The sequence below is a fragment of the Dendrobates tinctorius genome, unplaced genomic scaffold, assembly GCF_039654945.1.
Source record: "Dendrobates tinctorius isolate UK_male_01 unplaced genomic scaffold, ASM3965494v1 ptg000028l, whole genome shotgun sequence".
In the NCBI taxonomy this organism is placed as follows: domain Eukaryota; kingdom Metazoa; phylum Chordata; class Amphibia; order Anura; family Dendrobatidae; genus Dendrobates; species Dendrobates tinctorius.
This window is the reverse complement of record NW_027361696.1, coordinates 21155590-21183287: the sequence shown is the minus strand read 5'-3', so window position 1 is coordinate 21183287 and position 27698 is coordinate 21155590. Positions and strand designations below refer to the sequence as shown.

Below are 27698 nucleotides of genomic sequence, written 5' to 3'. Positions count from 1 at the left end.
TTAATGCGGATAAGATTATACGCCCCCCTGAGGTCAAGCTTGGTAAACCAGCAAGCACCTTTAACTCTGGAGAATAGATCCGAAATCAGGGGTAACGGATACTGATATTTAATAGTAATTTTGTTGAGGGCACGATAATCAATACAAGGCCTTAATGAACCATGCTTTTTGGCCACGAAAAAAAACCCAGCACCTAAGGGTGAAGAGGATGGTCTAATATGACCCTTCTCCAACGCCTCCTTAATATAGGATCGCATAGCCTCGTGCTCGGGTACAGATAAATTGAAAAGCCGACCCTTGAGAAATTTACAACCTGGGCTCAGTTCAATTGCACAGTCATAACTCCTATGAGGAGGCAAAGACGCAGACTCATTCTCACTAAATACATCATAAAAGTCCGCCAAATAGTCAGGAACATCATGCGACTGAGGAGAGGTGGAAAAAACCGGAGCCTCACTAAGGGCACACCGACAACCCCAACTCACCACAGACGCAGATTTCCAATCCAAAACTGGATTATGAATTTGCAACCAGGGAAACCCCAGAACAATGGTATCATGCAAATTATGCAACACCAAAAATCTGCAATTTTCTTGATGGTCTGGGGCGACCCGCATTACCACCTGGGTCCAAAACTGAGGTTTATTTTTCGCCAAAGGAGTGGCATCATTCCCTCTCAAAGGGATAGGCGTCCGCAGAGGTGTCATCGGAAATCCACAACGTTTAGCAAAATCCAAGTCCATTAGGTTCAGGGCTGCTCCCGAATCCACAAAAGCCTTGGCGGAAAATGTGGACAGGGAGCAGATCATAGTAATTGCCAGAAGAAAGTTAGGTTGAACACCACCCACAGAAAACGTGTGAACAAAACGTTTCTCTCGTTTAGGACAGACAGAAATAATATGCGAGGCATCTCCACAAAAAAAACACAGCTTATTACGCCTTCTGAACTCCTGACGTTGCTCCCTGGACAAAACTCTATCACATTGCATAGGTTCAGACACTTGTTCAACAGGTGGCAACACCTCTCGTGCAGTCCTGTGTTCACGTAAACGCCGATCAACCTGAATGGCTAATGACATAGAATCGTCAAGACCAGAGGGAACAGGAAATCCCACCATAGTATCTTTTACGGCTTCTGACAAACCCTTCCGAAAGAGAGCTGCCAAGGCATTATCATTCCAGGTAGTAAGGACCGCCCACTTTCGGAATTTTTGACAGTACAATTCTGCAGAGTCTCGACCCTGGCTCAATGCCAACAGAGTCTTTGCAGCCTGATCAATAGCATTAGGTTCGTCATACAACAACCCCAAGGCTTGAAAAAATGCGTTCACATTAGTCAGAATAGGATCATCTGGTTTCAAAGAAAACGCCCAAACCTGGGGATCGCCACGCAGCAAAGAGATGACAATTTTAACCTGCTGCGCGGAGCTCCCTGACGAGTTAGGCTTCAAGGCAAAAATAATTTACAATTATTTTCGAAATTCAAAAATTTAGACCGATCCCCAAAAAACACATCAGGAGTAGGGATCTTTGGTTCAGCAGCATGTGAATGAGCAAGGTATGCGGAAATTCCCCGCACTTCCGCAGCGAGCTGCTCCACACGATCAGACAATTGCTTTATCTCCATTGAGAGAAAAAAAAAATTCCCCCTACGGCCTCAGAGATATAGAGGAAAAAATATACACACCTTTTTTTTTTTTTTTTACTGTTCTTTCCTGCTATTGAGTACCCTAGGATCTGCGGTATGGCTGGTGATTCTGTTATGAATGAGTCACCGTAGGAGGCAAAAACAGAAATACTAGCTAAGTCCAGAAAACCAGAGAAGTTGGCAGCTATCGGATTGCAGACCCCTGAACCTATCAACAACAGCTAGCAGTAGCCGTGGGGGGTTCCTACGGTGCCCTAGACCCCTCGATCACAGCTGGAGAACTACATAGCCTAAAGACAGAAAGGGAAATCTAAACTGCCCCAGAGCAGACCCCAAAGCAATAGGCTGCCCCCAACATGTAATGACGGTGAAGCAAGATGAAAAAACACACAGATAGAAAGATAGGCTGAGCAAATGATGGGGCCCAAGCTAACTAAATAAGACAGGATAGGAAAGCTTCTGTCTGCAATCCGCCAAAAACCCTATCAAAACAAGGGCCAACAGGCTGATAGGGAAAAAGGCCCTGAAGACGCTAGGCTTCAAAAAGACTAAATCAGCACTCAGGTATTTTCTGAAGACAGAGCAAAAAGGAATTCAACTCACCCCAGCAGGGAATGGCAGAAATTCAGAAAAACAAGGCAAAACAAAACAAAACACAAATGCAAAAGGCAGTGCAGAAAACTTAGCTTTTGAGGAGCAGGAATCAGACTGGTCTCCTAGAATCCCTCAGAGAGATCACCAGCGTCGGCTGCCTTATATCCAGTCAGCAATTCCTGTCACCCAGTCATCATCATAATACCCAGGTGCTTGATAATCAGCCTCACTACCTTCCTTCACCAGAAGAGGGAGTTCATCAGACCTCAATGGTGAAGGGGAAAATGAACTCACAACAGGCCCCCCTCTGCTGACCGGGCCCCATATGCCAGTCAGGGCAATGATGCCTTAATGGCGGCCCTGGGTGGGACACATAGAAGACCTGTTGGGCAATATCACAAAGTGTTTGCCTGAAACAATGATGATTTTGCATGTACAGGGGCCATCCAGCATGAAACCTCTATGGGAAGTACTGTCCCCAAACAAAAAAGATATTGTCAGATTTTGGCACAGATGTATCAAGAAGTGAAGAATCTGTTGGCGCACATGCTACAAAATGGGGTGATATGAGAAAGCCAGAGCCCTTGGGCTGCGCCTTTCATGTTGGTCCAGAAGAAGAACGGGTCTCTAAGGTTCTGTGTGGGTTATCGATGGTTGAACACCTGCATGGTCCGATATTTGTACCCTGTACCAAGGATAGAAGTATCCCTGTCGGCACTGGGAAGAGCTACATACTTCTCCTGTCTAGAGTTAATCCCCATGGCGGAGCGGGATCCTCTGAAGACAGCTTTCATCCTCCCTATGGGATTGTTCGAGTTTAATGGGATGCCTTTTGGGATAACTAATGCCCCATGGACGTTTCAGCGATTGGAGGAAAGGTGTCTTTAAGACTTAAACTTTGAGGCGACGCTGATATATCTGGACGACATTATAATTTTATCCACCACATTTCAGCAGCATCTCTACTAGAGCGTCTTCACAAGCATGGACTGAAGATGAAGCCTTGAAAGTGTCATCTGTTTCAGAAGGAAATCGCCTACCTGGGGCACACTGCCTCCAGTGAAGTAGTGTAGCCGACAAAGGACAAAGTAGTGTGAAAACAGGAGAACCAAAGGAGTTTTTTATGTATAAAATTGCAAAAGTTTTATTGAATATCAAAAAGACCACAAATAACACACAAGAGTAAAAATAAATGTGTCCAGTCAGACACCACCAAGGAACAATGGGCCTCCATATAAAAATACTTGTATATATGTCATCCTGAGATATATATCTCTGGGTATAACACCCCCCCCACACCAAGCATACATAGGTTAACAAGTCCTATGACAGATCCCAAAAGGCACCAAAGCTATAATGGGGACTCTTGTTAAATAACAGAGGATAACCCTCCCTTTTATGTCCAATAGTATTTAAACCGGTCCTGTACAAAATATAGCTTATCTGGACATTATATAGGGAGAGAGAGGGGGGAGAAAGTTTCTTCTTACCCAATATAGTATCAGCGCCCAGTCCCAACGCACCCCGATGCGCTATTTCTGCCGCTTTCTCAAGGGGAGGTGTGCTAGAGGTTGAGCAGCAGGACCTTAAGTATCCATGGTGATTAGGTCAGGTGACCGTCACCTGACCCATGCAGATTCCACTGTGTAATAGCGGCACATGCGCCAATCCCCGACCCTCCCATACCCATGTCACCCAGTGATGCCCCTCCTGCATGTGAGCGAGGACTAAGTCCCCGGTCACAAAGCCTGCGAGAGCTGTGCCGGATCTCGCGGGGCGGGAGCGGTCGGATGAAGGACGTATGCGCACCACAGTGCGACCGGATCACCATCTTATTAACCCCTAATCACATGTGAAGGAAAGGATTTCTTTGTGAAAACGTAATTACAACAATAGAATCATATCATTAAGTCCATATCTTGAGATTACGCTCCACACAGGCCTTCTTACGTTCTTCTTCGGCCAATCCATTTATTAGGAAATGTTTCATCAAGATACTCGCGGACTACTCTTGAATAATGTGGAGGGGCCCCATCTTGTTGGAAATAAAGGTCATTTGAATTAGGCTGTTGCTGTAACTGGGGAACAACTTGATTTATTAGAATTTCGAGATACTTATCTCCTGTGACTGTTCCATAAAAAAAAATGGTCTAAAAACACCAAAACGTGAAATACCACCCCAAACATTGACACCAGGCTCATTTATTTGGTAATCTAAGGTTAAATGCCTGGTCTCATTACCAGACAATACAATTATGTCTGTTATATGGTCAGATAATTTGAAAGAAGCTTCATCACTCCACATAATGTTTTCTAAAATTACTGGATTTTCTTCAATTTTGTTAAGCATAATCTCACTAAATTGCAGCCGCCTGTCTGGATCATCCTCCAATAAACCATGAATTAGACGTGGATGATAAGCTTTCCACCCAATAGATTTCAGGATTCGCATGATGGAAGCCCGTGAAATTCCCAATTCTAAAGAGACTCTTCTGGTGGACTTTTTTGGACTGTGAACAAATGTTTCAGCAACAAGTTGTTTCTTATTTTCTGTACAGGCTGTTTTGCGTCGACCAGTTTTTGGAGCATTACAGATTGAGCCAGTGGCATCGAATTTGTCACGAATGTGGTAAATGGTTTGTCTCTTTGGGGCTTGAGTACCAAATGTTTCAACCCAATTTGCTCTAACTGTTTCAGCATTTTGACATTTCCAATACTCTTTTAAAATCCATTTTCTTTGATCTGTATTTAAATTATTTGCCATTATGGGTTATCTGAATTATCCGAAAAGAAAACAGATTTGGTGGAGATTTATCTGTGAAAACTGGATCTGTGAAACTGACTCAGTTTCCCTTAGCAACCAATCAGATGCCACCTTTCATTTTCCAAAGAGTCTGTGAAGAATGAAAAGTGGAATCTCATTGGTTACTAAGGGCAACTGAGTCAGTTTCACTTTACACCTTGTTTGGTAAATCTCACACCTTCATATCCCTATTACACATACTGTCCACCTACTTTTGGACCACCCTTTATATATATATATATATATATATATACACAGTGCAGCTGTGCCTATAACCTAATGCATCGTGCCCACGGAGCCCTGTGGCCACAATCCCTGTCCCCCGGCGGCCATTATGTGTGTGAATGATGGGGAGCCCCTGATTGTGGATGATGGGACTTCAGGAGCAGAGATCTAACAATCTACAAAGTGTCATCAGCGACTTCCTCCCCGCTGTCATAACACTGAGGCCTGAGAGCCACTTCCTGCGTGGCCCTTGCCCCCACGTCCTGCATTAAGCCGCGCTCCCTCTGTCATGTACTATTGGCATTGTCCTCCGATATCCTATATCTGCATCTGGTCCTCCATTGTGATAACAGAGGCAAGAGCTGGGAAAATCTGGAGCCCCCCTTCCTCCTTGGGACCACAGGGGCCGAGCGCCCGGGTCACGTAACGGAGCAAAAACCCGGATTGAAAAAAATCTCTGCCTATCAGTGGAATTGAAAAAACTAGGTGACAACCACTATAGCTCTCACTGGAGCAGTCACTGAAGTTTTTTCAGACTACCAAATGACCAGTCTTCCCTCCCTAGTGATACAGGTGCCGATCGAGCGGTCAGCATTGGGAGAAACTGGGGGACCCTCCCTATGGGTAGTTTTGAGGGTCTCAAAACAATGGCTTTACCCGTATGAGTTGTTAGTTTAAGTACAATGGGCCTCTCCAAAATCTCAAGGGCTTAGTGTAGACCCCTTTTTTTTAGTTTTTGGTACAAACCAAATGTAACAAAAATATCAAAATATTTACAACATTCTCTTAATTGCTGCTCATGTAACAATATTGTATATGTTTGGATCTCATGTCAAAATCTTTTATCTTTTTGGGAGCTCATGTGACACTTTTGTATTTTTTGTATTACTATTACATAGTAATTTTGTATGTTTTTTTGGATCTCATGTGACAATTTTGTATCTTTTGTTATCTCATTTATCCATTTTTTTTGGGGGGAGGGAATCTAATGTAACAATTTTTGTATATCTTTTGATTTATGTAACAAGTTTGTATCTTTTTTTATTTCGTGTAAACTATTTCACCACTTTTTGTATCTCATCTAACAATTTTGTATCTTTTTTTATCTTATGTAACAAGTTTGGATTTTTTTTTTTTTTTATTTAAAGTAACAATTTTTAATCTTTTTTGGATCTCTTGTAACAATTTTTTATTTTTTTTATCTTATGTAACAAGTTTGGATTTTGTTAATTTAAAGTAGCAATTTTGAATCTTTTTTGGATCTCTTGTAACAATTTTGTATTTTTTTTAATCTTGTGTAACAAGTTTGGATTTTTTTAATTTAATGTAACAATTTTGAATCTTTTTTGGATCTCTTGTAACAATTTTGTATTTTTTTTAATCTTGTGTAACAAGTTTGGATTTTTTTAATTTAATGTAACAATTTTGAATCTTTTTTGGATCTCTTGTAACAATTTTGTATTTTTTTTAATCTTGTGTAACAAGTTTGGATTTTTTTAATTTAATGTAACAATTTTGAATCTTTTTTGGATCTCTTGTAACAATTTTGTATCGTTTCGTATCTCATCTAAGAATTTCGCAAATTTCTCCCCTTCCCTGGGGTCATTTTCCCCTTCACTGCTCGGCTCACCCTCCGGACATCACGCACAGACACTGGAGGTTGTAGTACAGGGCGAGAGGTGATGGGCCTCGCTATTAAGGGAGAGGTATAAGGTGTCTCAGTAAGTGATGGAGGAGGTAAAGGGTGGGGGGTGTCTCAGTGACCAATTTTCCAACTTCTTCCCTTAATGTTATTTCAGCCAAAAGTTTCCAAATCAGTGAGGTCTTATCTGAGGGTCCCAGGTCGTCCCTGCAGACCCCTCTGGGGCTTAGAAGTTCAAACAACTGAGCTTAAAATAGCCACAGACAGAAGGGACCAGGGGAGGGGGGAGGAAGCAGGTTCGATGCCTTCACTTTACTGTTATTTTATAAGGTAACGCTGATTGATGTGACGGTCGCTAACCTGTCCCCCTCCTGCCCCTGCACCCGGGGGTAACTGGATCTCCCAACTTGTTAAACAGCTTGTAAAGTTTCAGCTACCAGCAGGAAGCGGTTAACCCTTAGTGTTCGGTGACATCTGCGCGGCCCTGGCACGGTGATACCACAGTTTGGGCCAAATCCAACTCGTCCAAATTATTCCTTTTTCCCTCTTTAACTGACCATAGACAATAATGAATAAAAGTTTTCGGAAGGGCGTTTTCTTACTGCGGCCACTCTGCAATCTTAGCCATTTAAAAAGAGTAGAAAGCCCTTTAAGTTGCAAAAATATTGGATCCCTGTACTAAGGCAATCCCTTTTTGTCAGGTCAGAGATCAGAGACTTGTGCAATTCCAGAGCTGAGGCGCACCTGTCAGCCACGGACACGGAGATGTCCTCAGCAATCAGAGCGGCTTTCCCTGCGGCTGCAGTGTGTGAATACAGGCTTGGAAGTTCATAATTGGGTCCATGTTATAGAGGTTTTCTGGGCCCCAGCTAAGTGTCTGCAGATTGCTGAATCCTGACGGGGTGCAAGATGCAAAACATCAGGGTCCGCTCTGGCGGATCGGGCATTACTTCATGATACACGATTTGCATAGCTGTATTTAGCGCCAAAAAGCAAGTGTTTCTGCTTCTCAATGGCCCCCAATACACAATACATAGCTGTCAGCTCAACGATTGTATGCTGAGTGCTCCTGTGTTCTCTATAAGGCCTCTTTCACACATCAGTTTTTTAGAATCAGCCGCAATCATTCAAAGTGTGAAAAAAAAGGATCCTGCGCAGATTGTAAAAAACTGATGCACAGATCCGTCGCAGCAGCTGCTGTAGTAATTTTAAAGGAACAGAATTCTAGAGAGAGAGAAAGAGATGTGCCAGAATGGAAAAAACCCACTATCTCCTCTAGACCCCTCTGCCCCTCTATACCCCTCTGTCCCCTCCAGACCCCTCTTCCCCCTCTAGACCCCTCTGTCCTCACCTCCAGACCCCTCTGGCCCCTCTAAACCCCTCTGTCCCCACCTCCAGACCCCTCTGTCCCCACCTCCAGACCCCTCTGTCCCCCCCATACCCAGCTATCCCCTCCAGACCCCTCTAGATTTCTCTGTCCCCTCCAGACCCCTCTTCCCCCTCTGTCCTCACCTCCAGACCCCTCTGTCCCCACCTCCAGATCCCTCTGCCCCTCTAGACCCCTCTGTCCCCTCCATACCCCTCTATCCCCTTTAGACCACTTTGTCCTCACCTCCAGACCCCTCTGTCCCCTCTATACCCCTCTGTCCCCACCTCCAGACCCCTCTGCCCCCTCCATACCCCTCTATCCCCTCTAGACCACTTTGTCTCCTCCAGACCCCTCTGTCCCCTCTAGACCTCTCTTTCCCCCTCTAGACTCTGTCCCCACCTACAGACCCCTCTAGACCCCTCTATCCGCTCCAGACCCCTCTGTCCGCTCCATACCCCTCTATCCCCTCTAGACCACTTTGTCCACTCCAGACCCCTCTGTCCTCACCTCCAGACCCCTCTGTCCCCTCCAGACTCCTCTGTCCTCACCTCCAGACCTCTCTGTACTCGCTTCCAGTCTCCTCCTTCCGACCCACCTATCCCATCCAAAGCCCTCTGTCCCTCTCAAGACCCTCTGACCCCACCTCCGACCCCTCTAGAACCCTCTGTTTCCTCCTTGAGGCTCTTCTGTCACCAACCCGACTCCTCTGTCTCCCCTCTAGACCTCTCTCTCACCTCCAGATTTTTCTGTCCTCTCTAGTCCAAATGCCTCTGTCGCCTCCAGACTTCTATATCCTCTGCCCAGGCCGATCTGTCCTCTATTCCAGGCTCCTTGATCCCCTCTTTCAGACCCACCAGTCCCCTCCACACCCCTCAAAACCCTCTGTCTCCACCTCTGTCCCCTCTAGACTCCACTGTCTCCTCCTTAAGACTCCTCTCTACCCATCTCAAGACTCCCATGTCCCCTTCAAGACCCATCTGTCTCCTCCTCCAAACCCCCTTGTTTCCCCCTCCAAACCCCTCTGTCCTCCTCCGGTCACCTCTGTTTCCCCCTCCAGACCCCTCTGTTTCCCCCTACAGACCCCTCTGTTTTCACCCTCCTGACCTGTCCCCCCACCTCCAGACCCCTCTGCTCCCTGTCATTCTACAGACCCCTCTTCCAGACATCTTAGTTCCTTCCTCAAGACTCCTCTGCCCCCATCTCAAGACCCTTCTGTCGCCTTCAGACTCCACCCGACCTCTCTGGCAGCGGATTACCTGTCTAAGATCCAAAGTGTCAGTCATTAGAAATTCCACAGGTCGGATCCTTCTCTCCCGCCATCACAGTCTGAAGACTTCCTGACACATCAGAGTTCGGCCAACTTTTGTCTCATGTGTATGGGGCCTTAGGAAGCTGCAGTAAGAAGATCATTACTAGAAGTAAATGAAAGCACCGTCACATCAGAGTTTATTGGCCTCCATTAGCAGCTCTGTAAAGTGTGGACATAGTGGTGGAAACAGGGGCAGTAAACCCAAACCATGGGCGAAACGGTCACAGACCGTGAGCAAAAGTCAGCAAGAAATCCGTGCTTCATCTAAAGAAGCCCTTGTAAAAGAAAGAAAAAAAGTAACAAAAGTAAAAAAAGATATATATATATATATATATATATATATATATCTCAAGAAGGAAACATTTCAAAGAAACAGCACAAATAAATAATAATAATAATAATAATAATAATAATAATAATAAATCAGGTATATAATTAAGAACAATTCAACAATAAAAGAGAATAAAAAAACAAGTAAAAAAATAATGAAACATTGGAAACAAAAAAAAAATAAAAAATGAAATCAAAATTAAAAGTTTTGAAAGACATAAAAATATATAAATAATAATAATAATAATAATAATAATAGAAAAATATATTCTTCTAAAAATCTATGCTTTTAGCCAATATTGCAGAATTTTTCATAAATATTATTTTAAGCATTATCTAAGTAATTGATGCATCCACAAAAGCAGGGTGGCTGCGTTATCTATCATTACATGTCACGTCTTTGTCGCACCATTCAGGAGGCTGAGAAAGCTGAGTGATTTCTACAATAAAAAAAAACAAAGAAATTTATTAGGAGTTTTTTAATTTTAACATCAATTTTTTTAAGGGTGAAATTAAAGGGCCAGCATATTTGGAATTTTAAGGATAAGTTCGCCTTTGCCTATTATGAACTCTACACTTTAAAGCGGAAATTAAAGGGGCGGTAAATCAGAGATTTAATTAAAATACAAAAGGGAGATTGTTTAAAAAAAAAAAAAGAAAAACAACAAAAAAACAGCAAGGTTGGGTTTATTTGTCAGAAAACACCAGGAAATGCCGTCACTGAGAGGAAAGAACAACAAGCTCTTCACTTGGCAAAATAGCTTTAATGGGCGAGGAAGAGGCATAAATGTATCACCTTCATCCTAAACGTCTCCCCCTAACCTCAGACATTGCAGAAGTAAAGTGTCAGCTCAGGGGGCACGGTTTATGGGCCGAGGGTCCCGGCCTTTTAATGGGGTGAGATGCTGTTGGTTTTTGGAGGAATTTATAGGATTTTTCTAAATGGCACCAGGGGGCGGGAGTATGGGACAGATGTAGCAGAGCTGGTGTACGGGGCAGATGTATCAGAGCTGGTGTACGGGGCAGATGTATCAGAGATGGTGTACAGGGCAGATGTAGCAGAGCTGAGCTGGTGTATGGGGCAGATGTAGCAGAGCTGGTGTATGGGGCAGATGTAGCAGAGCTGGTGTACGGGGCAGATGTAGCAGAGCTGGTGTACGGGGCAAATGTAGCAGAGCTGGTGTACGGGGCAGATGTAGCAGAGCTGGTGTACGGGGCAGATGTAGCAGAGCTGGTGTACTGGGCAAATGTAGCAGAGCTGGTGTACGGGGCAGATGTAGCAGAGCTGGTGTACGGGGCAGATGTAGCAGAGCTGTTGTACGGGGCAGATGTAGCAGAGCTGGTGTATGGGGCAGATGTAGCAGAGCTGGTGTACGGGGCAGATGTAGCAGAGCTGGTGTACGGGGCAAATGTAGCAGAGCTGGTGTACGGGGCAAATGTAGCAGAGCTGGTGTATGGCCAGATGTAGCAGAGCTGGTGTATGGGTCAGATGTAGCAGAGCTGGAGCGTGGGGCAAATGTAGCAGAGCTGGTGTATGGAGCAGATGTAGCAGAGCTGGAGCGTGGGGCAGATGTAGCAGAGATGGTGTATGGGGCAGATGTATCAGAGATGGTGTATGGGGCAGATGTAGCAGAGCTGGTGTATGGGGCAGATGTAGCAGAGCTGGTGTACGGGGCAGATGTAGCAGAGCTGGTGTACGGGGCAGATGTAGCAGAGCTGGTGTACGGGGCAAATGTAGCAGAGCTGGTGTACGGGGCAGATGTAGCAGAGCTGGTGTACGGGGCAGATGTAGCAGAGCTGGTGTATGGGGCAGATGTAGCAGAGCTGGTGTATGGGGCAGATGTAGCAGAGCTGGTGTACGGGGCAAATGTAGCAGAGCTGGTGTACGGGGCAGATGTAGCAGAGCTGGTGTATGGGGCAGATGTAGCAGAGCTGGTGTACGGGGCAGATGTAGCAGAGCTGGTGTATGGGGCAGATGTAGCAGAGCTGGTGTACGGGGCAGATGTAGCAGAGCTGGTGTACGGGGCAGATGTAGCAGAGCTGGTGTACGGGGCAAATGTAGCAGAGCTGGTGTATGGCCAGATGTAGCAGAGCTGGTGTATGGAGCAGATGTAGCAGAGCTGGAGCGTGGGGCAGATGTAGCAGAGCTGGTGTACGTGACATGGTGTATGGGGCAGATGTAGCAGAGCTGGTGTATGGGGCAGATGTAGTAGAGCTGGTGTACGGGGCAGATGTAGCAGAGCTGGTGTATGGGGCAGATGTAGCAGTGATGGTGTACGGGGCAAATGTAGCAGAGCTGGTGTATGGGCAGATGTAGCAGCGCTGGTGTACGGGGCATGGTGTATGGGGCAGATGTAGCAGAGCCAGTGTGTGGGGCAGATGTAGCAGAACTGGTGTATGTGGCATGGTGTATGGGGCAGATGTAGCAGAGCTGGAGTACGGAGCAAATGTAGCAGAGCTGGTGTAGGGGGTATGGTGTATGGGGCAGATGTAGCAGAGCTGTTTAACAGGGCAAATGTAGCAGAGCTGGTATATGGGCAGATGTAGCAGTGCTGGTGTATGGGGCAGATGTAGCAGTGCTGGTGTATGGGGCAGATGTAGCAGTGCTGGTGTATGGGGCAGATGAAGCAGAGCTGGTGTTTGGGGCAAATGTAGCAGGGCTAGTGTATGGGCAGAAGTAGCAGAGCTGGTGTATGGGCAAATGTAGCAGAGCTGAATTTGTCATTTCGTTGTTTCTGCTGAGTAATTCATCCAATCATGATAATACGGCTGAATCAGTAGTCCTGTGCAAAATAATAGACAAGCCATGGTCAGATAACATTGCAAAACCTACTGAGCTCTGCTACAAGTAGACGGTATATGATGACATCAGGGTGGGGGGAATAAATCCGCTATTAGAGCTGATCCTATTGCTTCTTCTCTGCGTTTTGTAATCGTATCAGACCCCTGCTAGGGGTGGTAAGTATCTTGCATGACAGGTGAGGGTTTGTGGCAATGTAGCAGCGTCGCCTCCTTCCCCCCAGACTCTCTTGATTGCGCAGGGTTTCACAATTAAAGAGGGTCTTGGTGTCTCTATCAGAGGTGAGAGGAGCTCTGGGGTCTGCTGTCTCCTCATTAGGGGATTAGAGGCTTCTCCATGTGCAAAGTGGTCCGCAGGGCTGCGATATAAGGGGCTTATCTGATGGAGTCTGCTGATGTCTGCACATCGACTCTGTCTACCCCATACAGTGGTCTGATCTCAGGGGGACTGAAGACCCCAATATTATGTCCAGGTACGGACTGGGGCTGAAATTCAGTCCTGGCATTTGAAATCACACAGGCCCATGTTGTCCCCCTCCTCAAGCACGAAATGGGATACATTACTAATATTACCCTGGATGGAGGAAAGCAAGATTTACTACAAGACCAATATTTCTAATGATACCTGTGGTCTGCTGGGAAAAGTGATGGAGTCAGCGACTTTGTGCTCTATCACAACTCTTTAACAGTATGGGTACCTTGAGAACCCCAATTCTGTTAACAATGTAGCAGACAAGGCAGCCCACAACCAGACCGGCCCCTCTGGCATTTGCCAGAATTGCCAAATGGCCAGTCCGACCCTGATTATATCTGTCCCCCCTTTCCATCATCACCTGGGCAAAATCTACAACTCCTCTCTCCTCCAGGTAGAACACAGTGAGAGTAGTAGTTGCAGCATCTGGTTCTTGACTACTTCTAGCACTTGCAGTTTTCTAAATTTGACCCAAACCCTTGAGTTTACAACCAAATCTGTACAATGAAATTCTCAGATAAAACTGGTTACTACATTTCCAATCATCAGAAAAAAGAGTCGACGGCTTTAATAAAGTCCCACCATCGCATCATGGACGTTGTGCAACTTTTTATTAAACCTTGTGTTTCTATTCTGCATCAGGTTCAAGATCTTTGCTTGCTGTCAGTGTATGGGAAAAATTAGCATTTTTAGCCGTCGAGTCAAAACCCCAACTTCTATTTTGTTACAATGTAGCATGTTAGTTTACAGAACATTGTCTAGATTGGATACATTGTAACAAACCTTCAGCTGTGAGAAGTATCAGCAGTAGAGCACTGAATACTTTGTATCCCATGTCAGACATGAAGAAATGTCCCGAGGTGGAGCTGCAGGGGATCTTAGACTTTCCTAATAAATGGGGCAGAGTCATCTACTTTAACATTCAAGCTTTTAACACTATTTAACCTTATCGAAATATTTACAATCTTCTGTGCCGATCAGTTTGTCGATATAATTGTCGTTTTTTTGTTCCCGGACACAAAGGCCCAAACCGGAGATGTTCCTGATACAAATGTGTCCTCCTGCAGCCACCACAAGGGGGAGCCGTTCCTTGTATTACTGAGATCTATGTATAACCTGTATGCAGCAAGCCCCTGAGCTCCCCCCTAGTGGTGAATGCAGGTAGACGGGATTTGGTAATTTTTTTTTAATAATAATAATAATAATAATAATAAATTTTATTTCCATAGCGCCAACATATTCTGCAGCACTTTACATTTCAGAGGGGACTTGTACAGACGATAGACATTACAGCATAACAATAATCACATAGATCATAACAGATACCAAGAGGAATGAGGGCCCTGCTCGCAAGCTTACAGTCTATGAACTTTGTCTATGCGTAGGATTTGGAACTTCGTTTCTGTAAAACTGAGCCCCGTCTGAGACAGGGAAGTATTAAGGCATTATTCAGCACTTTATTCTAGACCTAAAAATGACCAAATGATAAAAGCTATCTAGCAATCATCTCACTGGGTGAATACATATATAACATATGCTTAGATGTATGTTTAGCGCATCGGTGATATTTGTGCCCCTCTGCTGAGCAGTGATCAGGAATGTTATGGCTACGGATGGACATGTTACACTATAGCGAGCAGGGAGCGAGGGGGGATTGAGCTGTTTGACCTGAGCGACCCTTAAATGACAAACTCCCCATTAACCCAACGGAATGGAATAAAGAGCTGAACCTGATCTGGTAAAGGAGCTAATGACCGGTTAAGATTTTCCATCACAGCGATGATGACAAAGAGATAAAGGGTGTTCGAAAAATATAAATCCTGGATTTTAACAAAATCACCATAAAATAGAAAAAGTTATCAAATAAAGAAATAACTTTTTCCAACCGACCCTGCTTTGGACAATGTGACAAGCCCAGCTCTGCTACTTCGGATACTTTGCTGGGTAACTCTGATATATCAATGCCCGCTCCACATGGCACTCTGTCACAAACCCAGCTCTCCTACTTCTCATACTTTGCTAGGTAACTCTACTGTATCACTGTCAGCTCTCCATACCGCTGTATTATCAACCTGCAGAGTGCTCTACGTAGCAACTCTATGACAAACCCAGTGCTGCTGTTTCAGGTGCTTTGTTGAGTAACTCTGCCATATACTGCCTGCTCTACATAGCACTCTGTGACAAACCCAGCTCTGCTGCTTCTGATGCTTTGCTGGGTAACTCTGCTATACCACTGCCAGTTCTATGTAGCACTCCATTACCAACCAAGCTCTGTTAGGCTGTGTGCACACAATGCAGATTTGCAGCGGATTTTACCGCGGCAGAAACGTTGCATATCCACATTGTGATGTACAGTAGCCTTAAAATCAATGAAAAAAAAACCCGCTGTGCAGACGCTGCGGATTTTTCAGTGCGGTTTTCCTGCGGTACAAAATCCGCAGTATGTTACTTTTGTGCGGTTTTCCATCTCCCCTGTCACCAAATCCTACATAGCACTCTGTGACAAACCGCAATAAAACCGCAGGAAAAATGGAAGAAATCCGCAGGAAAAATACAGGTCATTTGACCTGCGGATTTCTTCCATTCTTCGCGGAAAAATACGCAGGGCTAAAAAGTCCGTCTGCACTTAGCCCACCTTCAGATACTTCACTGGATAACTCTGCTAAATTACTACCATCTCTATACAGCACTGTTGTGAGTTCATTTTCCCCTTCGTCACTGAGGTCTGGTGAACTCCCTATTCTGGTAAAGGAAGGTAATAAGCCTGATTATCAGGCACCTGAGACTAATGAGGATGACTGGCTGAGTGGAGTCACTGACTGGATATAAGTCTGCAGACGCCCTTCTGCCCTGCAGGTGATTTCTCTGTGGACTTCTAGGACACCAGTCTGATTCCTGCTTTCCTAAAACTAAGTTTTCTGCTTTGCCTGCTTGCATTTATGTTTTGTTTTTGTTTTCCTTGCTTTTCTGTATTCTGCCATTCCCTGCTGGGGTGAGCTGAATCTCCTTTTGCCGGTTGCTCTGTCTTCAGAATATTCCTGAGTACTGACATAGCTTTTTTGAAGCCTAGCATCTTCAGGGCCTTTTTCACTGTCAGTCTGTTGGCTCTTATTTTCATAGGGTTTTTCACGGATTGCAGACAGCAGCCTTCCTGTCCTTTCCTATCTAGGTAGTTTGGGCCCCATCTTTGCTCAGTCTATCTTTCTGTCTGTGTTAGTGTTTTCATCTTGCTTCACCGTCATTATATGTTGGGGGCTGCCTATTGCTTTGGGGTCTGCTCTGGGGCAGTTTAGATTTCCCCTTTCTTTCTGTAGGCCTATTTAATTCTCTGGCTGTGATCGAGGGGTCTAGGGCATCGTAGGAACCCCCCACGGCTACAGTTAGTTGTTGTGATAGGATCAGGGGTCTGCAATCCGATAGCTGCCAACTGCTCTGGTTTTCTGGACTTAGCTAGCATTTCTGTTTTTGCCTCCTACAGTGACTCAATCATAACACAGCACTCTGTAACAAAATCAGCTCTACTTCTTCTGATACTTTGCTGGGTAACACGTATATATTACTGTCAGCTCTACATAGTACTCTGTGCCCAACGCACCTTTGCTACTTTTGATACTTTGCTGGGTAACTCTGCCATGTTGCTGCCAGCTCTACATAGCACTCTGTGACAAACCAAGCTCTGTTTACTGGTTTTTCAATCCTGAAATAATTCTGCTATGAAATTACATCAGTTCTATCAGGGAACTTCTGATATAATTTAGTTCTTCTCTGCTCCTCTGTGAGTTATAACATTGGTACAGGTTGTGTAATGTCAGCTCTGCTTCATCAGTTCTCAGGGTTCCTCCTGTTACTGTTCTGCCACCACATCTTGTATTGTTACATCTGGATCTCTCTGCTGCACCAGCATCATCTGTCCATGCTGCATAACAACTGCTGCTCCATCTGCAGGGCATTGAGGATACACCTCACCTGGGAAGACATATCTATGGTGCTACTTACCCCTTACTGCACCAGCAAGGAGAACGCCCTGTCCATGAGCCATCAGTCATCTAACCGCTGCAGCCAATCACTACTCTGCTTAGATATACATATCCTTTCCAATCTAAGTGCAGTTTTATCTTTTACATATTTTATCTTCTACCTTCTTATCATAGTATATATATAACATTGTTGCTTTTTTTCATTTTTCGTCCTATTATTTTAGTTGCTCTTGTTGTTTCCTAGTTAAGAATGTTCGGTTTATACGTTGTTACTATTTTTGATAGTGTTATTTTTTTCCCTTATAATCCATCTTTATTAATGTGATATTTTCCCCTTTTCTATCGTTTCCCTGCACCTCGTTGTGTATCTCTGGTCTGGTGGATAAAATGGAGATTGAATGGTGGAATGTGACCCTGATAAAAGCACTTTCACTGGGGGCTCCATGACTGCGGCCTGGCCTCCTCCTCAGTGATTTGAAACCATTTCCACATCATTAGTCAATGAGATTTTTTCCAAAATAAAACAGCAACTATGAAAGTGGCTGCGAGGATCCATCAAAAAGACTGGAAAAAACACTTATCTAAACACAAGTCCTGTAAGCGGGGTCCCTGCTGCTCCGGGGTCAGGGGAGGGGGCGGCTGGTGCGTGTGCCTGGGGTGAGGGGAGGCAGGGGGGCACTTCAGGGAGCTCATCATGGAGGTCCCATCACAGACACTGAGGAGCTCGTCCTAATATACTTACAATTATTGCATTTATTTCTTCATCGGGTTCTTACAAGTTCATGTGAGAAAAATATTCAGAACTGAGAGTCCTCTGAATAGTTTTCTATCTACTGGCTAACACGGTACAAAGATATACAGCTTTCCTGTACAAGTTCATGTGAAATTCTAGTTCCAAAAGTGGAAAATTAACGATTTCTAAAAGAATAATTATGAGCAGACGATCGGGCGCTGAGCACTGGATGCAGATAACATTTGTAACAATATGAAAATTATCTATTTTCTGTTATTTTTATTATTACGCCATTTATTCCATGGCGCTTTACTTGTGATCTGTGTTTCATCTATTTATTATCTATTAGTCTATTATCTATTTATCTATCATATATTATCTATCATTTATGTATTATCTATCTCTCTATTATCTATCCAGTTATTATCTATTTATTATCAATCTAACTATTATCTATCTTTCTCTCTCTCTCCATTTATCCAATTAGATAAATGGTAGACGGGGGCACAATATTTGGGTCATTATCACCAATGTTGACATATTGGCGTATCAGGTAATTGTATAAGGGGGTCTTAAAGGGAACCTGTCACCCCCTCCAGGCGTTTTGAAGTAGAATAGCCACCTTGTGCAGCACTAATGCTGCATTCTGTCAAGGTGGCTCTTTTATTTGGCATCCCTTCCACCGCAGAAAGAAGCGTTTTTAAAATTGGTCACTCATACCTGAAGTTTGTCCTGAGGGGCAGGTCTTTTCCCCCGCACATAGACGCCTCACATCCATCAGTCATTTCCTCCTTTCCTTTTGGCGCCGCCTCCTCAGCATTCTTTTTTTTCCCTGGTGCCTGCGCAGTAATATTTTTTCTTGGGCATGCGCAGTTAGCGCTGCCCATCCACTGACATCATATGATGTCTTCCTTATCGCACCTGCGCATGCTCAAGATTCCCAGCCCTGCAGTGTGAATAAATGAGAAGAGACTGTGGGGCGGGATCTCGGGCCGTGTGTCCACGCAGGCGTGATAAGCAAGACATCATGTGATGTCAGTGGACGGGCAGTGCTAACTGCGCATGCCCAAGAAACAAGATTACTGCGCAGGCGCCAGGAAAAAAGAAAAGAACGCTGAGGAGGCGGTGCCAAAAAGGAGGAAATGACTGATGGATGTGAGGCGTCTGTGTCCGGGAGGAAAGACCTGCCCCCCAGACAAACTTCAGTTATGAGTGACAAATTTTAAAAACGCTTCTTTCTGCGGTGGAAGGGATGCCAAATAAAAGAGCAACCTTGACAGAATGCAGCATTAGTGCTGCACACGGTGGCTCTTTTACTTCAAAACGCCTGGGGGGGGGGGGGGGGTGACAGGTTCCCTTTAAGATGTACCGTTTCTCAGCAAAGTTGGTCATAAGAAGACATCAGGCATGCAGTGCTCCTCCTATTAGTCTCCTTACATCAGCTTGGCACGCTCCACAAAAGGAAACATTCCCCCTTAGGGTGAGTTTCCACTATGCGTATTCCATGCGCTTTGGACGGACATGCGCTCCGCCCAAAGCCCCACTCCCACCTGTACGCGCGATGATTCTGGATGTACTCATTGAACACTGAGCGTCTCTGCAAGGTAAACAGACATGCTGCAGTCTAAAAAGATGCGCCGCATGTCCGGTTTCGCGGGTGTGTCACCCGCATATTCGGACGCATAGTGGAGACGGGATTTCATAAAATCCCCTCCACTAAGCTGTAACATCTGGACACTGCGGATTAAACGCTGCGGCTGTACTCAGCGTTCAACCCGCAGCTAAACCGGATGTAATCCGGCAAGTAGAAACATACCCTTACTCCCCTTGTCAGAAGCCTCTCACCAGGACAAATATGACCTCCTGCTTTGCACTGATGAGGGGCGAACACCCCCAAACACGGGTCTGCAAATAGAGTGTCTGATTTGGTTTCTTACCCTATGTCATGTGGCAAGGCTTGTTAAAGGGTCGATATTGACTTTTAGGATCGCTACTTCCTATTGGTGGCGCTAGAGATCCTGTAGAAATCATGAGGACCCTATGTGCTTATTTATAAGGTACTATTGCAGAAACACACCGGACAACGGACACAAAAGACTTATTTGTTGTTTTGTTGGAGAATCCCTTTAACTTTTTTTTTTTTTTTTAGAGATGAAGACCCCCTTAGTTCTGGTAACACATCCCTCAGCTCTCCAGTGGTTGTGGAGGGCTCTGGGTGACCGTCCCTTTAACCGCGCCCTCGCTATTAGCGCAAATTATCTTACTGCGGAAAATCTGAGGATAAATTTGAAAACCAAGAACGAAGATTTTTCTTCTTTGAATGTTCTGTGCTCTGGTCCTGCAGGCGGGGGGCTCTGATAACTGCCCCCCAGACTCTTGGGTGGGGTGGATTCCAGTAGCTTATCTCCCCGGCCAGGTCGCGTTCAGCGTTTTCTTATCTTGACTAATTGGATCTTCATGATTTGAGGACATGTGAGGTCTGAACAAATCTGCAACGTATGTCATTCCAGATTGTCCGGCAGACATTGGGGATCCCAATAATGGGCCATTAAAGGGGTGCTTGGGCCCGGAGAGAAGATCACCCTACGGCTTGGTGGGCTGGTCCTCGTTTGACCTGTACAGTTCAATTGCAAGGATAGGTTCACACCTTGTGCATGTGGTGCATTTTTTTTCCAGCTTTTCTGCTGCAAAATTTGAGCATGCAACATTGAGACTTTGTTGCAGATTTTTCTGCAGAATTTATACTCTTCAGTGAACAAAAATTTGGCACCACAAGAATATGAAAACCCGGAACGCATTTCGATTTCGGCACTTGTGCAACGTACAGATGAGATTTGTTGAAGTCACATTTGCTTTACTGTATTATACTGGGAATCTTCTGCAACCAAATCAGTGGGGAAAATCTGCACTAAATTTGCAACTTGTGAAGCAAACCTAAGGCAGAGTTCACATGTCCCTTAATTAATGCAGATTTTCTGCACCTAAAATCCTTAGTATTTTACAGTTTCTGCAAAGTGGATGAGCTTTGATGTAATCTCATCCAGATGTTGCATTTTTTTTGTGCAGAATTGCATAGAAATTGATTTTTTTAATTATTTGTGCAGAAGTAGATGGACTTCACTCTGCAGTGCAACGGCTCAAATCTGCAGCAAAATCTGCACCAAAATCCATATTTAACGTGTGCAGATTCTGCTGCAGAAAAGCTGCTGAAATTCTGTAAAAAAATCTGCACCAAATGCGGAATCTGATGGTTCTCTGATGAGACAACCTATCCTAAGGGGGATCCCATAAGTCAATGTCGCCATAATCGGCACCTCTGCGGGGTCCCCATACTGGGAGAAGGGGGTGCCACATCCTGTCTTTCATTGTCATTGTAGTCACAGGACACGATTTCCATTTATTTCTATGTGACACCCAACAGTGATGGAATTTGCAAAAGTGTTTGCACCCTGCTATTTTTGGGGGGTTATTACTGCATCTTACAAGCTCATGGAGTCACACCTTATTACTTTTAGGAAACAAAAAGAAGAATGGGCCATAAAATAAATCCTTATAATTGGGAGAAGTGAGGTCATTTCTGTAAATTATCTTGATATCATGAGGACCATAGAGTGCTATGTATTTAGTCAATATTTTTAAGGTTGTTTTTCTTAAGCTTTTTTATGTCTTCAAAAGATTTGGAAGAGATTTTTTTTTTCCTTTTTCTCATTGCAGCCTTTTTGATTAGACTGCTTATTTTGCAGAGGTTTCCTCTAGGATCCCATTCACTTTCCCCCCCCCCCCATCAGGCTTTTTTCATGTCTTCTTCAAGGCAGAAAATAAACTCCCTTAAAAAAAAACTGTGAACCACACAGTTGATTTCTCTTTGATATGGAATAGGAAAAGTTTTCCAAAAGTTTTTAAAGCATTTTATAAAAAGGATTTTGAACCGAGACCTCTTCAAAAAATTAAGTGTGAACAGCACCTTTAGGCAATACCAAATAATAACGGATACAATGTGTCACTCCAGGTGCAGAGATCTTGTCTTTTGGGGTTTCTTTATATCCTTGTGCCATGCTACACAAACTTCCTTGGGTCCTAGGGCATGATTTCAATTGCATAAAATTTTGTTGTATGTTGCAAAAGTTTTGGCACCCCCGTCATTTCCATTTTTGCCACAATTCTCAGCTACTATATAATGAAAGGTCACCAATTGGCAGGATAATGATGGTGAATCCAGCCAATTCACCCCCCCCATCTGTGGACTCGAATGAGCGAATTGCTACACTTTAGATTGTAAGCTCTGCTGGCGAGTGGCACTGATTAATATCTGTTTCTTTATCTTCAGCAGCAGAAGTCAGGAGCTGGAGATAAAAGACTGGAGAAGAAATCAGTCCCCAGAGACAGTAGATAAAGTCACAGCTCTGCTGACACAGGAAAAACATCAAACACCGGGACTACAACTCCCAGCGTGCCCAATGACACAGACTGGAGGAGCGCAGGTTGTATCAGGCGTTATGGATTTACATTGGTCAGGTCTCTGATGTGTAATAACTCGGTGACAGATCGCAAAAGGATCAACGGGGTGAAAAGAGCAAAAAGTGACAATCAGTAAATATTTACCCAAACATGGAGAGAAAATTAGCAACCAGAAAACTATTGCAAAAACCATTTTCTGCCATCACTTCTGGATTCTTCCATCGCTCTAGAAGAGACGGATATTTATAGCTCAGTATTACTTCTGTCATTAATTAGTGCTGGACATTATTTGTCTGCCCCCCCCCCCCCCCCCATGTCCCTGGTGTCAGGCTGCTATATGACCCCACTGATAACACCCCCCCTCCTCTGTGGTGGGACTGGAGTCTGGAGTTGTGATTTCTGACGTCACGGAAATTATCACCCCCCATGAAAGTTTGGAGAAGAAAGAAACGTCACTTCCCCGTCCACCAATCAGAGGCGAGCTGACTGTATATAGGGGGCAGCAGGGAGGGAAAGTCAAAAGATCTACTCATCTGGGACATCAATGTACAGCAATCCCGAGCAGCCGCACAGAGAGGTGAGTGACCCCCAGAGACTCTGCCTGCACCCCACCCTTATTCACATGCACCCCATCCTTACCTGCCTACATCCCATCTTTATTTTTTAAACACCAGAAACACGGAGCAACAATCATTTCAAAGAATTATTACAAAATTTATTCAGGAAAATACATATAAAGTCAGGCATATAAACATGTACTTACACATAGAGACAAGGTAATATGAAGGGTTCCTATTTTAGCTACCCCCATCTACCTGTTCCCCTCTCCCTCTATTCCCCATCTACCTATTCCCCAGCCTTATTTATCTGCACCCATTTATCCATCTACCAGCACCTCCAGCTTTTCTTCCCCATCCTTCTTCCTATATTGTATAGCCCTATTCTTATGTTCTGCACCCCAGCTTTTACTCCCGTGCTCCCCTTGTTCTCTAGTAATACTTGTAACCTACATTGTAATAAATTTTAAAGGCGCCAACCCAATGTTCCTAATTATTTGTGCCCCATTATTGCCTCCTCATACACCCAGGACCGCACTTGGACTGGGCCCTAACCTTTTTCCGCCCGACACCCCAATATTATCTTACTGCCATTTCACCCTCATCACCCCACAATACAGGACAGCCCCCCACATCAGGTCACAGCTGATGGAATATCTTATCTTCTCTGCCGCAGATGGAGTCCAGCAGCTTTTACTGCCCTGAGATGACCCCACAGGAGGTCCCCAATGTGGACACTTCGTCTATAGGTAAGAAGCTTTTCCGTGTGTGATAAAGGGTTAAATCCTTCTCCGTTTGCTCAGTAATCAACTGGAGACAAAAGCCAATGTCTGAGCAAGCAGATCGTGAAGAACTACAAGTCCCACCATGCCATCACTGTGCACATATTTGTAAACAACTTGATACAATGTTGCAGCCACAAAAGACTGAATTGCTACATAGTGTGACCTGCCAGTGCCAGCTGATGAGGTGGGCCGATGGGGGCTGGCACTGGTTTTGGGCACAGATTGAGGCGCTAACCCCCCCCCCCCCAATTTTTTTTCTTCCAGATTTCAGATATGAAGATCCAAGTTTTCTCCATGATCTTGAGCTGAACCCAGACAAGGGCCTGTATCCTGAGCCAGCCGTGTGCCCCGACAGTGGCCCCCTGCCCTCCTGTGCTGCCTACACAGAGCAATCCCTGTATTACTGGGAGCCCTACACCCAAGGTAGGCGACAGTGGGGGGGGGGGGGCATGATTACCTGGGGGCAAGAACTCAATTATCAGGTGGAGCGCAACTACTCCCCACATCCACTGCCATGCACACCCCTGTAATGGAAGCACAATTCCCTTCATTTACTACCTATTCTAAAAGTGTGATGATAGAGACCCATTTTTTAAAAGTTATCCTTTGGTCTGGTGAGGCATGCTGGCACCTGTAGTTCCTCCATACTGCCTTTTACAACAGCCGTCCCTTTAAAGTCGCATACCATTGGTAAATATATATATTTTTATTTACTAGGACTGGAGGCCACAACCCAGGAGGAATATCTGCCGTCGTTGCAGACGTTACCCCCTGCGATGCCCGAGGAGCTACAGCGGCTTCCTACAATGGACAGCGACGACTCCTTATACCACAGCCAGGAGGAGCTGTCCTTCACCATGTCAGATCCCTACCCCGGCAACATGGCAGCCGGCTCCGTGGGCGACCACAGCTTCGCCTGGGCGTCGCAAGAATGGCACAGCTGGGACGCCACCTGGATGAACTGCAACCAGGACGTGAGAACGCAGAGCAGCCCGCAGACACATGGCACGGCCCCCCGGACAGCAGGAGGGAGAGCACCCGTCACAGGTAAGGAGGGTCCGATGACACTAGCAGCGGGTGGGTGCCTGGTCATCTCATGGACTGGTAGACTTTGGCAACGACTCTTTTTCGTCTTGTTGCTTTTTTTCGTGCCAAACATTTCACAACTTCGCACGCTGGTTATTAAACTTTGGCCAAAATCAAAGACTTTTTGTTATTTTGTCTTTGTAACGGTAAAAAGTTGCATGTTAATCTTCAACCGCGCCCATAACATGTGCTCCACGAAGGGAGCTGAGGACAATCGGGCAAAAACTTAGCGACGTTTCAAAAAGTTGCAAATGAATTAGGATAAAACATCTGGATAAGATATAAAAAAAAACAAAACACAACATGGGACCAAATAAAGGGAAAGTCACAAAGGCGCAAATGAAATAAACATTGAATAAAGTGCAACATAATAGTCACCGATAGAACCATAAAGACAAGGAAGGATGGCAGAAACAACGGCGCTTACGCTCCATGTACGTCTCAGTTTGCTACACCTGTATCCAGTCTACATAATGCTGATCGTTTGTTACAATGTATCACTGCGATCATCCAGCAATGACGTTACGTGATCTGCTGTCGTCCCCCAGGTTTCCCCTACACAGACGCTTGTTTCCAGCAGGCGGCCGGCCGCTCCAGACACAGAACCACTGATAAAGATGGATACTACCCCACTTCTACCCAGAAGGGCAGTGGAGGAAAGGACAAGCCCCCGACATCAGGTGAGCCCCAGTACACCCCTTCTCTGTATCTAACCAGTCATGTGTGATACCACCTGCAGAGCGGTGTATCCAAGCCACTGCTGGTCATACTACCTATATCTAATCCTATCCTCCAATAACAATGGCTTTTTCTTGCTTCCATAAAGCAGGTTCTGGTCCCATTCAACTATGGCAGTTCCTCCTGGAATTACTCCAAGATTCCTCCTGTCAGCGACTGATCAGCTGGACTGGGAACGGCTGGGAGTTTAAGCTTTCGGATCCCAACGAGGTAGGTTTCCCCCACTCCACCCTCCGTCTTTGCTCTTGCTGCTCCTCCTGGCCGGAGCCTGACTTCTTCCATCACGTTTCCATCTTGCAGGTCGCTCGCCGATGGGGGAAACGTAAGAACAAGCCCAGAATGAACTACGAGAAGCTGAGCCGTGGCTTACGCTACTACTACCACAAGAACATCATCCACAAGACAGGCGGCCAGCGCTACGTCTACAAGTTTGTGTGCGACCTCCAGGAGCTTCTGAGCCGACCCTCACAGCAGGAAGCCAAGAGCCAGAGGAACGTCTGAGGGGCCACAAGTGCCCCGTGCCAAGCACTGAGGACTCCATACAGGTCCTGGACTGTGGGGAGGGAGAGACACTCAATCCTCCAAAGGCAGGACCACCCCAGCACTGAGGATACCAGGGGACGGGGCAGAAGGAACAACTGCGGGGTATGCTAACCCACTAACTTACTGGTGCGCCGCTCCTTTAAGGATGATTTCCCGTCATGCTTTGCTTTGTATAGATCATGTTCAGGTACATTCCCCTTTAAGATGAGTTGTAAATATATTGATATATTTTGTATTTACATAATAAAATATATATTTTTTGCTTTTCTTAAATAATATGTGATTGTGAGCAGCAGCCTGGGGTAAAAAGAGATCAAGAGCCCCAGCCCGGAGGCTCTATTAGTCGTCATCCTATGGCCCCAGAAAAGAGAAAAACCTATGTGCGCTGAAAAGATTGCAGCAATGCTCTTGTCTGCTCCCCCTGATCACAAGAGGAACTACACCATCACTGCTCGTCTGCCCTCGCTGGCAATGAGAGGAACTGCACCAGTGACCCTATTCCCCCACATCTCCAGTCCCTCTCCTCAGCTGTCACCACTCACCGAACGAAAATATTTAACCTCTCCCTCTCTCATCTGGTATTTTTTCTTTCCTCATTTAAACACCCCAGTTTACATCTATTACTTAAAACCATCCCTCAACCAGAACTGTGTTGCTAATCAACCCATCATCTCTAATCTCCTTTTCCCCTTACTGTCGGGGGTCCTCAGGGCTCAGTCCTAGGCCCACTCATCTTCTCCCTATACTGCCCCTATTGGACAATCAGTAGATCGTCCCATCTCTCTGCTGTTGATCCCCAGCTATACACCTCTACTCCCGACCTCACCCCATTACTGCAGACACCAGGGAGTCTGTCCACTGTCTGTCATGTCCTCCATCTGACAGAGCCTCTCCAAAACTGAACTCCTTGTGTTTCCTCCTCCACTGACCTACCTATGCCCGACATTGCTATCTCCGTGTGTGGTTCCACCATCACTCCTCAGCACTGTGCCCGCTCTTACCTTTTCTTACTTTTGACTCTACAATAACTTACTGTTTCTATTATTCACTATCGTCTGAACTATTGTAACTCTCTACTAATCAGTCTCCCTCTTACCAAACTCTCCCCCCCTCCAATCTGTCCTGAATGCTGCAGCTAGGATCATATTCCTCACCAATCGTTATACCGATGCCTCTACCTTGTGCCAGTCCTTACACTGGCTACCCATCCACTCTGGAAGTCAATATATAACTTGTAACTCTCACCCACAAAGTGCTCCACGGTTCAGCACTACCCTACATCTCCTCCCTCGTCTCAGCCTACCACCCTTTCCTCAATAATCAGGACTTCTCGCGTGATGTGACAATTCTTTGGAATACAATACCCAGGACAATTGGATTAATTCCCGATATCCACAGTCTTAACATCCAATGACAGATATATCCCATATTGGATGCCTCCGGCGATGAGCCTGCACCTTTTCAGGCACATGACAGCATGATCAGGCACATGATCTGATCAGCTGCCATGTGCCCTTAACAGCCACAAGTGGAATCGCGATCCACCCACAGGTGTTAACAGGTTAAATGCCACTGTAAAACTCAGACAGCGGGATTTAACATGCGTGCACAGGAAGTGTGTCAATAACCC

General features: G+C 45.3%; 1 protein-coding gene across 1 annotated transcript; it reads left to right on the top strand.

Moving 5' to 3' along the window:
- Window positions 1-22893: 22893 nt before the first annotated feature.
- LOC141085678 (uncharacterized) lies at window positions 22894-26179 on the top strand. The gene is made up of 7 exons (XM_073571254.1): window positions 22894-22936; window positions 23593-23665; window positions 23966-24183; window positions 24301-24748; window positions 25336-25467; window positions 25617-25735; window positions 25826-26179. The coding sequence occupies exons 1-7, from the start codon at window positions 22904-22906 to the stop codon at window positions 26024-26026; spliced, it is 1224 nt and encodes a 407-aa protein (XP_073427355.1). The 5' UTR covers window positions 22894-22903; the 3' UTR covers window positions 26027-26179.
- The last annotated feature ends 1519 nt before the right edge of the window (window positions 26180-27698 follow it).

What these genes read in the sequence shown, in the direction of transcription:
- LOC141085678 (XM_073571254.1), top strand. Translation starts at nt 22,904, where the DNA reads ATGTACAGCAATCCCGAGCAGCCGCACAGAGAG. An exon ending in AGGGAGAGCACCCGTCACAG is followed by an intron (nt 24,749 to 25,335) that starts GTAAGGAGGGTC and finishes GTCGTCCCCCAG; the next exon opens with GTTTCCCCTACACAGACGCT. An exon ending in GGACAAGCCCCCGACATCAG is followed by an intron (nt 25,468 to 25,616) that starts GTGAGCCCCAGT and finishes TCCATAAAGCAG; the next exon opens with GTTCTGGTCCCATTCAACTA.